Genomic DNA, 14285 nt, shown 5'->3' on the forward strand with positions numbered 1-14285 from the left:
CTGACTGACACCGCGGTCGAGCGAGATAACGCGTGGGTATTTAGATCTGAGATGGGTTGCTTCTCATGGAGGAGAGGATGGTCCGCAAGATTAATGCGAAGTTCCTCTTTCGAATGACCTGGAAAGGGCCTGTGTGCTCTCGTGCTGCGAAGGTGTGCAAATACTTCTGCGAGGCATCAGCTCTGCACCCACGTTCAGCCTGCCTTGTTCAATGTTGCTACGTCCTCACTGGCAGATCGACGGCACCGGGTAAAATATATTCACGGAACATCAGAAAATACCCGGCGGAGTAGAGCGGGGAAGGCTGCCGAATCTCCGGACTCCGTTTGAGGACCCAGGGCGGAGGTGCGGAGTTTGAAGTAAATGTGTATCCAGGGACCAGATTCCGGCAATGCTTGTACTTATTTGTTCGGTGGCTCGCGGTCGGGAGGAACGGTTGTGCTCGTTGAGCTCGCTGTCGTCGTCGTTGACGGTGTTCTCCCCGTCGTCTGCTACAGTCCTTAGTCGACTGTACCCCATCTAGCCCCTCTTCCGCCTCATTCCTTTTCCTTCTCTCCTTAAAAAAGTTTGCCAGCGTCGTTGTGCGTCCATTGTCCGCTCTCTGAGCGTATCTGACGGTTGTATTTACTTTCTCTCCCGTTCACGACGCCGACGACCACGTCCACGACCTTTCATCGCTCTCAACTCGCTGGTGCTGGCAGTCAAGCTTCAGCCGTCCCTGCTCAATCGCAGTCCATGGCCGTTCTTGTGACCCAAGACTGGCATCCACCTAGAGATCTCACAATGGACGCTTCACCTTCCCCGAATCCTATCAATGCATCGGTTCCTCGCCAGCGATCTTCTCCTGCTAACGATCAGTCTCCCATACCTTCACCCATTCCCCAGCAGCAGCCTTATCCGTATCCGGTTCAGCAGCAGCAGGCAGGGTGGTCTCCATCACAGCAGTTCTATCCTGCATTCTACCAAAATCAGCCATACCCAATGCAGGGACAACCCCAGATGCATCCTCAGTCGGGCTACTACGATCCCGCCAACGCCCAATTCGCGCAGTGGGCCCATTGGCAAATGATGTACAACGCTCAGCAAGCCCATCAGATGCCCCATGTGCCCCCACAAATAAGCAGCCAGCGTAGTCGGAACAGCGCGGCCAACTCGAGCGACTACTTCGCCCTCAACCAGATGGCGGCGGGCTTCAACACCTTCCCCAGCGGCACGCCCCCACCACACCCCTCGCAGCTTCCCAACGGCTACCCTGCCACACCCGGTGACCAGTACGGTGGCTTTCATCCCTATCGTCGTCCACAGCGCCAGGGATCGTCCAATCCAGAGCCCCAGCAGCCAGGCAATGGAGAATGGCGGTCCGGCCCACAAATGGGTACCTTCCAGCCCCCATACGCTCGCGCCGATGCCGCAGGTTCCTCAACGTCCGTCAACTCGGGTTCGACCGCCTCGGGCAGCCATCGGCCGCGGACCAATAGCACGCAGGGTCCGACTGGCGGTGGGAGCAGCAGCCCGGCTGCACCGCCCGGACACAGTAGCTCCAAGTCCTCCGTCAGTAATGGCCATGGCAGAGGGGGATCCGTGACCTCGGTCAATTCGCAGGTATCCAGCGCCTCGTCACCGCGTCCGCATAGCGTACATACGCGCACGAATTCGTCATCCTCGAACTCATCGGCCGCGCCTCGGCCCTCAACAGTATCGACGGCGTCATCCACGTCAATGCCGCACGCAACGGCGACGCTGCGCAAGCCGTCACCGTTATCGCAGGGCAATTTCACGCCTCCGGTTGATCGGCGCAAATCGCGCGACGATAGCGATCTCGCCGCAATGCTGGATGAGAGTACGCATGCACCTGGGGTGCGCAGTGGAGGGCTGAAGGGACGCCTGCGGCGTGCGCTGTCACTGAACGCGAATGCTACTTTGCGAGAAGAGGACGAGAACGAGGATGTGCCCGTGAAGAGCGGTCCTTCCCGTGCGGGCAACTCCAACGCTGGCGGCAGTTCGCAGGCGGTGTTGGCTGGCGATGATGAGTCTACTGCGACAGTGCAGAAGAAGAAATCGCGTTCCCTCTTCAACTCTCGACTGAATCGCTCCACCGATAACATTTCGCTGTCGTCCACGATGTCCTCTGCCTCCATGGTGATCCGCCGGCTGGGAGCCATCGGAAAGATGGCCCGGCGAAACTCGCTGGCGGGCATCACCTCTCTATTCAAGGATAAGAAGGACAAGGACGATGATGAGGGCGGGGGCAAGAAAAACAAGAAGAAGGGAGAGAAGGGGGTTGCTGCGGAGGCGAGTGTCTCCCATGTCACCGCTGAGCTCGACCGTTCCGACTGGACTTCGGGGCCGGACTTCGCTGGGCTGAGTCCTGCTGCGAGACTTGCGCGACAGCACACGTTGAAGAGCAACGCCGAGGCTGCGGCTAAGGCGAAAGCGGAGCAGGAGGCTCGCGCTACTGCTGCAGCTGCCGCCGCCGCCGCTCAACAACAGGCAGGAGGAGACTCAGCTGCGGTTCCGACAACATGGGAGAAAAATACTACTACCCGTCAAGGTGAGAATGCTCCTGCAGCCAGGGTGAACGAGGTCGGGATGGGGCTTGTGATTGAGGATGATGATTCGGATAGTGATGGGGACAGCGATGGGGTTCCTGGCGATCACCAGGCGCACAACTATTCCATGGATGGATGGGACGATGATGAAGATTGGGGTGAGGGGCAGGAGGACGAGGACGTCACCATCAGGGCCGACTTTGAGAACGCCCACCTGGACGATGGTGAGGAGATGGAGCCCTGGGCGATCAATGTACGGAGGAGCATTGAGAAGGCACGAAGGCCGAAGAAAGGCATTTTGAAAAGTTAGTTGTTCTCCTCCATTATGTGTATCTCTCACAGTGTCTTATACAGCTCGGGCAGATGGGACTAGCTACGAGCAGGATGTTTACCTGCAGCATCCTAATCCTGCGTTTACCAGAGGGCGCGCCAACTCTTACGACTCCGTTCCCACTCATGTTGGCGAGCTTGGAGCCCTTGCGCTACTACCATCGCAAGATCCAGATCACATCGATGGCATCCACAGACATCCAACAAACGGACACACGTCTCCTAACCCTTCATTACCTCCGTTGTCGTTCGATACTAATAGCCTTTCTGTTGAGCCTTCGAAGCACGACACAAGTAGCGCTAGCGTTCCAGTTGCGGACAAGGCGTTGTTCAGCCACCCCAACTCATCAGCACCGGCACTCTCCACCATATTCTCCCCAAACCCTCCTTCCCTCGCTCAGAGGTCGGCCACGGCACCAGCCAAGCGGTTGGCGTTTGCGACCAACTTGTCCGTCTATGATACCTTCCCGGCGACTGTATACGACAGGCGCAGCGAGCCTGCGACTTGGAGCCGCCTGACTCCTGCTCTTGCGCAACGCATCAAGGAGGAACTCAATTCGTACAAAATGGAAGAGATGGAGGTGCACGCTGCTAGCCGCGTCCAGTAGGCGTTCGTTCTTCCTCCGTCGCTACTTGCACTAACCACGATTTCTTCAGCACCCAATTCTTCGTTTGATGTTACGCGTTGGCACTGTCTGCAATCGCCACGATCGCCACTTTTCACCTTCCCTGATGAAAATACGAAACAATACTACATCTTCACATCCATTGTCATCTGACATCCACCCCGTCCCCTTCCCTTCCTTTCCCTTCCCCACCCCTTTCCCCCTTATCCTAGTCGTCTGCATCATCACGATAGCTGTTCACGCACTTTTTGGATCAGATATCCGCGCTCTTCGATCTCACTCAAGTTATAGTATACCCCATCAAGCCCTCATGTAATACTATGACGCATCGTCGTTCCGGTCCCTACGTACATGTACGCTGCGTCGTACTTATTTGCTATCTCACTCTTTTCTGCATCTCAGTTACGGACTTTCATGGGAGCCCGCCCTATCATAGCTACTAAACTGCCGTGTCTACTATATTGCGCATGCTTTCTCACCACTGTCTTGATCGTCATCTTTTTTATTCTCTCACTGCGTAGTTAGCTTTCTCCTTGTTCATATGCGATCCAAGGTAGAGCTTTGTATGCCATCATGAAAGTTACAGCGGCAGACTGAGGTCTCTGGGCCTGTACAGACTTACAGTTGCATGGCAAAGAATTCCATCCTTACGGATCGTCTTCCCGGCTTCGAAGGACGAGTATGTGGTAAAACGCGATGATATCAGGTGATATGTATATGAATGTCATTAATCTACAAGCTTGCGGGATGAGAGCTAGATACGAGTGCGGCGCATGGAATAATAGTAGGGTCAAACAAGAGCGTAGAGCGAGTATAACGTTCACCACAAAATAATTCAAAACACGATCGATGGACCCCAATCTCAGTCCCATGAAGGTGAAGTGCTGTAAGAGTGGCTGCGAGTAGTAGTTCCGTTCTGTGGCGGCGGCGGCTGCTGCTGCGCAGGGCTGGATGGCGACCATTGTGGCGAAGTCGGACTGTATGCCGGTGATGCCGGTGCTACAATGCAATATATTAGCAGAAAATACTGCCCAATACAGAAAGACAAACTCACAATAGGCAGGAGCTGATGAATCGAGGTTCAACGTCAGCAATACACAAAAGATACAGCATATATGCTACTCACATGCCGGTGAATATGCCGGTGAAGTAGGGGCTGAAAGTTGTGGTCAGCGTTGAGCGCTTCTAAGATGTGAATGACACTCACAGTATTTGGGGGACGATGGAGACGCCGGGGAGGTCGGTGAGTATTTCGGGGATGATGGAGACATCTGAGCCGGGGCTACACAGGAAATGAGACATAAGTAACTTAAACAACATACAGATGTACATGAACGTACAAGCTGATACAATAGAAGACACGGGTACAAAAAGGGTTAGTGAAACATCCAGAATAGCATAGAATGAGGCACTTGCTTGGTGAGTCTGATGAAACAATGTCGGCATAAGCATGGATAGCACCATCACAAGTATAAAACGCTTACAGCGCGGCGACGCCGGACTGAACGAGGGGCTCGTAGGTGAGTAACGGGGCGACGTGGGACTAAAGGACGGTGATTGGGGGCTATATCTTGGGGACGTCGGTGAGAATGACGGTGAAGTAGGAGAGTAACGCGGGCTCGTTGGCGAGTATCCTGGCGACGTGAGGTTAAGAGCTGGCGACGTGGGCGAATAGGTGGGTGACGTCGGCCCGCGAGCAGGATCGTAAAACGGTGATGTCGCGTACGGCGAAGTACCGAAAGGCGATGTTGCTCCGCCATACGGCGAAGGGGGAACGTAGGGGGATGTCGGAGAATAGACGTTGGGAGAGCTCGGGCTGTAACCTGGCGCTGCAGGCGACATACCTCCTGCACCCCTGGGACTCACACCAAAACCGGTGTATGAGAAGCTTGCTGCATCTTCTCCTCCATGGACAGCGAGCGGGGTGAAAACTGCGGCCTCTCCTTTGAAGGAACTGTCTTGCCACATGGGCGAATTGCTGTCATATGGAGTCATTGCAACTTGGCCTGGCGTGACACCACCATCGACCTGACCAGCCAGCATGTTCTGCACAGGTAAGCGGTGATCAACGATGACATCCTTCAACATGTCGATGTCGAGCGCGACGTCGAATGCACCAGTACCCATGGGTGCCATCTGGCCGAACATAACATTCTCCGCAATTCCGTGGCAATCATCCTTCTCGCCAACTGCAGCAGCTTCCATGAGGATCTCTACAGTCTCCTCGAATGAACACCTCATTAGTGCTCCAGTATCCGCTCGGTTGATACCATGGCGTGTGATAGCCATGAGCGTTCCCCGGTGCGTCATGAGATCGCAAAGGAGCGCCAGGTGACGATAGTTGACATACGAGCCGTCGAACTCGATGACCCCCCGAAGTTCTCGCATGATCGCCGCACGAGCAGCTTCAATGCCAAGGACGTTGAAGATCTCCACGCAACTGTTCGAATACGTCCGCTTGTAATCGACGCCGTCGATACACATCACCGTCTTCAGATTGACACCATCCGTTTCAAGGACCCATTCTTTCTCGGCACGAGCCTCAATGCTGCCTTCCGGAGTTATGACAACTTTGTCATGCTCCATCAGGAAAACGCGTTGGATGCCCGGCACTCCACGAAGACTGATGGAATTCAGCATGGTATTCTCCAGCTGACGCAGGAAAATGTCTTCTTCAACAGTCCCCATGCCATCTTCATCCTTTTCGGCTCCACCCAATACACGGCAACGAATGATGAGTTTCTCTGAGTTGTCCTCGCTCCAGATAACGAAGAGGTCGGTCTTGAAGCTCTCTGCAATGCGTCCGGCGACATAGGGCATCGTCAACTTGCGATCAATCATCTTCGCACGGTCCAGTTCCAATCGCAGCAACCAAGGGGACTGCAGATGTAGCTTGGATTCAACTTCCTCGTCGGGAATAGCGAAGAAGGACTCGACGAAAACACTGTCTTCCTCGATGATTGTTGAGCTTGGATCGGGATCATACCATATTTCCACAGCCGCAGTGACGGTGCGCAACGAAGTAAAGGCAAGCTCCTGCTGTACCTTCTTCGCCAGAACGTCTACCTTCGCGATCTCCGGTTGGAGATAGACGGAAAGTGACGGAGTCTTAACGTTCGTCGCTACATTGATGATCTCCTTCAACCGCGGAACACCGAGGGTAACGTTCTTGCTAGAAACACCGGCGTAGTGGAACGTATTCAACGTCATCTGCGTGGCGGGCTCTCCAATCGACTGTGCGGCCAACGTTCCACACATTTCACCAGGATGCGCCAGTGACTGATTGAACTTTGATTCGATCTCGCCCAGCACCCACTCGAACGCTTCGCGGTTAAGGTGGAATTTCTCCAAGACACGGCGAGCAGCGAACGTGGCACGGAGGTGTATACGGAACATCAAAGTCGCATTGTCCTGTGACTCCTTTGCGACCGCGTTGATACCCCGCACTACAACTAGCCGCTCTGCCAAATCCCGGACTGCTTCAACGATGTACGCTGGCTCAAGATCACTGGGCTTTCTACGATCGATGTGGAAGATCTGCATCGCGTTTTGTACGATCCGCTGGAGATTAACGGGCAGATAGTGGGTGAGGGTTGGATCCATTCCACGGAAGACAAATTCGCGGAGTAGTCGCCGATCTTCTACAAGTTGGGCGAACTCCTCATCCAATTTCGCCTGGAGCTCAAGTGAGCTGTCGTCCAAGCCAACTTGTAGCACACCAGGAAGGAAGCCACCCGAGGGATCCGTGACATCAACGCGGTAGTCGTGCTCGAATTCGCGATTGTTGAGATTGTAAGTCTCGAGCTGCTGACGCTCAATGAACGCGCCGTCCATGCCGTCTTCGCCATACACGAACTGGATGAGATCCCCGAGCGAGTTCCGAACGGTCCCGTCGTAGCACACCATGACATCCTCGAGGGCCTTGACCAAACGACGCTGAATGTAACCTGTCTCGGCAGTCTTGACGGCTGTGTCAATGAGACCCTCTCGTCCTGCCATCGCGTGGAAAAAGAACTCCTGAGGAGTCAAGCCGCGAAGGTACGAATTCTCCACGAAACCCCGTGCTTCAGGACTGAAATCATCCTTCGTGAAGTGAGGCAGTGTGCGATGCCGGAAGCCGAAAGGAATACGTTGCCCCTCGACAACTTGCTGACCAACACAAACTGACATCTGCGACATGTTGATGAAGGAACCTTTGGAACCAGCCGTGACCATCTGTTTCACGTTGTTGTCTTCCTTGACATGCTCCAGTGCATACTTGCCCGTTTGGTCACGGGCCATGTTGAGCTCACGAACGACTCGACTTTCGAACGACTCTCGGATGGTCATACCCGGTGCCGCCTTGAGTCGGTCGTGCGCAGCATCGTCAATCGCCTGTGTGACATTGACCTTGCGGATAGCAATCTGGTCCGTGATGTGCTCCATCGTCTTCCGATCTGCGATGGTATCTCCAATCCCAATGCTAAACCCATTGTGGAACAACCAAAAGTTGACCACCGTTTGAAGGCCCGTGAACAACTGCCGAGTCGCCTCCGGTCCCTTCTCGCGAAAAACAACGTGAATGAGACCGGCCTGCGTCGCACCAACCGTCTTCTTCTCCACGATGCCAAAGATGATCTCGCCGTTCTCAATCATCATACCGTCATCAAAGACTGGGTTCGATGATTTCGGATCGGGGGAACGGAAAATATTGATGCCGCGGGGAATGCACAAACTGAGGATCTGTTTGCCCGTCCACAGAGGTTTGGGCTTGATGATGGCAGGTACTGGCACAGTACCATCCCAGTCTGGCACCCACAAGAGGATGTTTTGCACCTGATTCCAATCAAGGAACGTATCACGCAGAGTGAATTTCCGGACACCGCACAGGGCGTCCTGCACGATACCCATAACTGGCCTGTTCGCTTGAGGGGTGATAATCTGTGCATTCAGGTCAGTTAATGTTACCACCGGAAAAGACAAATGAACTGACCTGGCGAGGTACCCACGCTATCTGACTGAGCTCTGCTCGAGTCTCCTCGCTCTGGGGCACGCTGTAGACCCTTGAGGACGATATGGTGATTGAAAGAAAGATATCAACTTACTGCATGTTCATCTCATCACCGTCGAAGTCGGCATTGTAAGGCGGCGTCCTTTTGAAAGTTCAATGGATGTCATGCAAAAGAGCATCTTCTATACTTACACAGAGAGATTTAGGCGGAAAGCTATACACGATGCATTGATTAATACAGCGACAGCTAAGGCGCTAAGGGCCCGACTTACTTGAATAGGGCATGAGCTTGACACGATGACTCATCATACTCATCTTGTGCAGACTAGGCTGCCGGTTGAATAGAACGAAGCTGCATGCGAAGATCAGAACAGAGATCACAATGAGGCAAACGAACGACGGACTCTCCGTCCTTCAGATGGCGCTCAACAATCCAACCGTACTGCAAGAATGCGTCTGCACGCTTGTTGTACCTCAGATCGATACGTTCACCAGTGTCCCTCACGACGTATCGGGCGCCAGGATACGCCGTAGGTCCGTTCCTTACAAGTTCCTGCAAATATGCAATATTGTATGGCGTAACTGGCGCGGGCATTAGCTTTGCAATGCATAGTAAATCTAGATATGAAACTTACCGCGCTCAGGGAACGTCAAGTTCATTGCTATACTCTTGGGCACACCAACCTCGTCCAACTCCAAGTTGGGATCGCCAGTGATAACCGTACGGGCAGAGAAATCGACGCGCTTCCCCATCAAGTTACCACGGAGTCGGCCTTCCTTGCCTTTGAGACGGGCACGGATGGCTTTTACAGGCCGTCCGGATTTCTGGAGAGCCTGCGGAATTCCAGCAATATCATTGTCCATGTACGTCGCAACGTGGAACTACGCATGAACGTGTCAATCAACATGTTGCTGGAGCATATGACATGAACATACCTGGAGTAGCTGTTCGAACTCAGTGATAACGTGGGCTGGCGCACCCTCCTGTTCGCATCGCCGGACATTCGCAGAAGCCTTGATGATATCACCCAGCTTGTAAGTGAGATCATCTTCGCTTCGCATAGTGCCACCGTCCACGGCAATACTTGGTCGTACTGGGGGCGGAGGTACCGGCATGACGGTGAGGATCATCCATTCTGGGCGAGCGTACTCGTCAGAGAGGCCAAGAAGATGAAGATCCGAATCCGAGATCTTCTTCAGCGCGGTGTAAACCTCGTGTGGAGGGAACAAACGCTTGTCTGGCTGGAGAGACTTCACCTCCTGCAGTGCGCATGGACATTAATATGTAACGGTCACCAGAGTCACAAAACAAACCTCATCCTCATCCTTTGACCTCTTGTACTGCACGAAGAGCTTCAAACCTTCCTTCCTAATGAGCGGCTGCGTGGCGCCGCACCCTCCATGCCCCTTCTTAGGCTCGTCGTTCTCCATTCCGTCGTTATCTTCTTTAGGCTCGTCGGATTCACAGATCATCTTGCCTTTGCAATACGCCCACACAGCCTGCATACGAGCCTTGGGATCCCGGATGTGCCGGATCTTGTCTGCGAAAGTTGTGTCCGACTTACAGGATCAAATTTCGTGAAACACGTATTCGGGATTGAGGTTGATCGAAAAAATATGCAGGTCAAAACGTCAGCACGCATGCCTTCTCAATGAACATCACAGGGTCCTGCCATGCCATGCGACAAGTGCGACACGATCGACATAAACACAACAGGGGGCTACCAAATTCGAGAATCAAGTGCAGGCCAATAACGTGCCACTCTCTCTGCGTCACAGCGAGGGCCGTTTAGCCATCCATCTCAGCGTGACTCTGACGAGACGACGACTGATAGTCTTCGCACTCCTCGCTCAGCCCCCCATTTCACCACGCAACCGCGTGTCCAACCAACACCGAGCGCTTGTAAGGGTCCACGCGGCGATCAAGCGATCGAAAACGCGCGCAGTCCACGCCACGGGTGGAAGAACGCCTCGATTGTCGAGAACAGACGCAGAGCGGGCTTGGGGTTCTCCATGGATGTGGAGAGAGCCCCCAGAAAATTGGGCAGTGGGGTGCGAAACGAGTAGAGGAAAGAGAGTCCACTCACGCTGTCGGCTTTCAATCGCCCACAATTGACACAGATACACTCCAAGATTTTCTTCACTTTCACGATAAAACCTGGAATGCAATCGTAGGTCGGCCGCATAACACGCGATAAACTCAACAGACGCACCTGGATGAAATACCGGCCTCGCCAACTCTATGTGACCGAAATGACCTGGACATTCCGACATGCCCTCTCCACAAGTCTGACACTTGAAATTCCGGTCGATCGTTCCCATACGAGGGTCCATCAAACCACCCGCCTTCGGTTTGTGCGTAGTTTCATCCATGACTTCCGGATGCTCGATCTTTGCAACCGAGTACGCTTTCTGCGACGGAGGTCAACAAAGACCGTGGGAACGCACGCAGAAAGAGGACTTACAATCTCTTCAGGCGAAAGGATACCGAACTGGACCTCCTTCACCTTGCGGACGGGCGCCGCGGAATATGCAAACTGATGACCGAGCATGTCTGAAAGACGGGAGCAGCAAAGACACCAGCGAGGAAAAGAATCGTATGGAAGTGCAGGAAAAACGACAACAAATGGCTATAGAACAAAAATCCACGGTATACAGGGACCTCTTCAGCGCGTTCGCGTGTTTGAGAGGATTTGTGGCCACACAGGAGACCTTGCAGCGATTTTTGAGCGAGCCACGCAAGCTGAGTCAACGAAACGAGACGCGGCTGTGTCGTCAGATCTCGAGAGATTCACAGTAAGCAGCAAGAGCAACCTCGAGGGAATGTCGAGGGCGACAGAGAGCGAGAGGGAGGGTCTTCGACAACGGGGACGGCGATGAGGATGGAGGTTGCTGGACAACCCGCGTGGTGGGTCACGAACTCTCGGGGCCGCCCTTTGTCACCACTGTCACACTCCTCGGTCACAAAGAGTCACGCTCGTGCCGCAGCTGGGCGCTTAACTTGGCTGAGTTAACGGCGTGCGACACAGCGACTGTTCTCTCTCCGTCCACTTCACATGTCTTCCTATCTCACTTCTCTCCTCTGGGGGACATCCCAGGTCGACGATGCCGTCGGTATGTTGTCTGGGACGGAACGTAGATGCACAGTTCACTCACGCTCACTGCAGACAAGGCAACCTCGGAGTTACTGCCATCGGGTGCCGAGGACATCGCTCTCAACCTCGAAATATGCGACCAAATCCGGTCCAAGTCTGTGGCACCCAAGGATGCGATGCGTGCCCTCAAGAGGCGGCTAAATCACAAGAACCCTAATGTGCAGTTGTTGGCGCTTGGTGTACGTGTACACTCTGTGGCAATGAAGAACCATACAACTGAGCCACTTCGTAGTTGACAGATACTTGTATCAAGAATGGCGGAGACCTCTTCCTCAGCGAGATCGCCTCCAGAGAGTTCATGGACAATCTGGTGTCAATTCTGAAGATTCCTGCCTTGAACATGGACGTTAAGAACAAGATCCTCAGGCTTATCCAAAATTGGGCAGTGGCGTTCGAGGGCAAGCCAAGTCTTTCTTACGTCGGGGAAGTCTACAAGACGTTGCAGCACGAAGGTGAGTTACACAATAATGAATTTATCTCCTTCTCTCAACCGTAAAATCCAGGCTTCAACTTCCCACCTAGAGATCCCGCAGTAACTAGCTCTGCCATGGTCGACACCCAAACGGCACCAGAGTGGATCGATTCCGACGTATGCCTCCGATGTAGAACGCCCTTCACCTTCACAAACCGCAAACATCACTGCCGCAATTGCGGGCAGGTCTTCGACCAGCAGTGTACCTCGAAGGTTATGGCGTTGCCCCACTTCGGTATTACCCAGGAAGTCAGGGTCTGCGACAGCTGTTACACGAAGCTTAACAAAAAGTCGACCAAGTGCGTGGCATAACATGGCTGCATCCATCCGTGTGAGGCTTACCCACTTCGTCCCCAGGATTCATCGCACTTCTCAGAGCGTCTCCGGCTCTCGTCATCATGCCGCTCGCGAATTCGCCGACGCCGATCTCCAAAGAGCCATCCAGCTTTCACTCCAAGAGGTTGGTGCTGCAGGTGGGTACCGACCAGGCTACGTGCCATCTCCCTCGCCATGGCAGTCGTCAGAGCCACCGCTCGTGGACAAAGGAGCACGCCCATATGCAGCTTCCACTCGTTCTGACGCCGACGAAGAAGACGACCCAGATCTCAAAGCAGCTATCGAGGCCAGTCTGCGGGAGGCAAACGCGCCGCAGCCCAGCGCTCCCCTCAGTGTCGAGGTGCCCGCCCCGGAACAATCATATGGCTCGTACGGTATTGGAGCCGGATATCCGCAGTCGTACCCACCATCTGCTTCTACTCCCAGGCCCCGCGCACCGGCCATTCCCACCTACGATCTAGAGCCCCTGGAGAGCGATGCGATCATGACATTCAGCCAGACAGTGGAACAAGTGCAGACACAGGGTGGCAGAGACTTGTCTAGGTATCCTGCGGTGACCGAACTGTTCGATAAGGCCAACTCACTTCGGCCAAAGCTCGCGATGAGCTTGAGCGATACTGGACGCAAAGAAGGTGGGTGCTAACCGTATGCAATCGGTAGGTTTCATAGCTGAGTCCCCTCTCTCAGAACTATTGTCGGAGATGCACGAGAAGCTGTCTGAAGCTGTCAAGTTGTACGACAAGCTGTTGACAGAACAGGTTTCTCGACCAGCCTGGCGAACACCGTCTGTTGCACCTCAGACCACTGGTTACCAGAGCGGATACAATCCACGCTACCAGGCCGATGGATCCTACAGCCACTGGACTCCCGAAGCGCAAACGCAGCGGCAGACAGCACAGGCACACGCCGAACCCTCTTACTTCTCTGCGTATCGGGATCAATCTGCTATCGCGAACGGTGCATACGTCACATCCCCATCTGCAGATCCATATGTACATGCGTACCAGCCGCAGCAGCAATCGCCTCCTGAAGTGCCGCGACAATTCTCGCAAGACCAAGCGCAGCCGCAATTCGCTGCGATGTCGCCAGTAACTGTACCGCAATACGGCGCGCAAGCCCAGCTGCAAACACCGGCGCCTCCGCCGATCGCTGTCCCGTACCCGCCACCTGTAGCAGCTCCAGTTCAACCGCCCGCTTCCTTCCAGTCTCCATCACTCACCTCAATACCGCCACCTGTTCAAGTACAGTCGCCGCCGGTTCCCTTCACCCAGCCGCAACCTCCCGTTCCACCAATGCAGTCCCCCATCTTGGCCCCCCAGCCGCCGCCGCCGACATCGACGCTAACCCGACATAATACTCTCTCATCGCCTCCAGCACCCGCGGCGAATGCGTACGTCCACCGGAACAACGCACCGTCATACACGTCGCAGCAGTTGCAGCAGCTGCAGCAGATTGCGGTCCCTGCCGCACACCTGCCGCACTTCCCCGTCGCGCCCACGTCGTCTCCGCAGAGCTTCGTCGCGTTTAGTCCGCCGGTGGAGCCTGAGCGAAAGGAGGCGTTGCTGATTGACTTGTAGTGATATTATGTATTTTTTGTTATGCAGCATGCGGATATATGAGGACATATGTATGTTGCTTGCAATGGCTACTGGTGTAGATCATGCGGGGCGCGCACTTCGCAAGGACATAGTTCTTGGTGATGTGTGACAAGCAATGCTGAAATATAACGGAAAACTGACCGTAACTAATATCATCGTCACAAGGCGCGGAGACACAAACACAAGCATGAACAACTTAAATAAATGCGTCCAATGGAGATACATGTGA

General features: G+C 54.2%; 3 protein-coding genes across 3 annotated transcripts; 2 read left to right on the forward strand and 1 right to left on the reverse strand.

Moving 5' to 3' along the window:
* Window positions 1–735: 735 nt before the first annotated feature.
* Window positions 736–3555, forward strand: SCP_0114880 (hypothetical protein; the record flags this gene model as incomplete). The annotated part of the gene is made up of 3 exons (XM_027753711.1): window positions 736–2854; window positions 2904–3483; window positions 3537–3555. 3 exons carry the CDS (start codon window positions 736–738, stop codon window positions 3553–3555), a joined length of 2718 nt encoding a protein of 905 aa, XP_027609512.1.
* Window positions 3556–4152: 597 nt separating this feature from the next.
* Window positions 4153–11047, reverse strand: SCP_0114890 (DNA-directed RNA polymerase II subunit rpb1; the record flags this gene model as incomplete). The annotated part of the gene is made up of 17 exons (XM_027753712.1): window positions 4153–4504; window positions 4560–4571; window positions 4632–4661; window positions 4713–4787; window positions 4846–4930; window positions 4990–8425; window positions 8478–8538; window positions 8590–8637; window positions 8688–8709; window positions 8768–8847; window positions 8900–9077; window positions 9131–9377; window positions 9432–9755; window positions 9810–10055; window positions 10583–10653; window positions 10709–10907; window positions 10961–11047. 17 exons carry the CDS (start codon window positions 11045–11047, stop codon window positions 4153–4155), a joined length of 5553 nt encoding a protein of 1850 aa, XP_027609513.1.
* Window positions 11048–11551: 504 nt separating this feature from the next.
* Window positions 11552–14035, forward strand: SCP_0114900 (Vacuolar protein sorting-associated protein; the record flags this gene model as incomplete). The annotated part of the gene is made up of 6 exons (XM_027753713.1): window positions 11552–11609; window positions 11663–11829; window positions 11883–12102; window positions 12154–12421; window positions 12480–13090; window positions 13146–14035. 6 exons carry the CDS (start codon window positions 11552–11554, stop codon window positions 14033–14035), a joined length of 2214 nt encoding a protein of 737 aa, XP_027609514.1.
* Between the last annotated feature and the right edge of the window lie 250 nt (window positions 14036–14285).

Source organism: Sparassis crispa (assembly GCF_003851025.1).
Source record: "Sparassis crispa DNA, contig_000000F, whole genome shotgun sequence".
NCBI lineage: Eukaryota > Fungi > Basidiomycota > Agaricomycetes > Polyporales > Sparassidaceae > Sparassis > Sparassis crispa.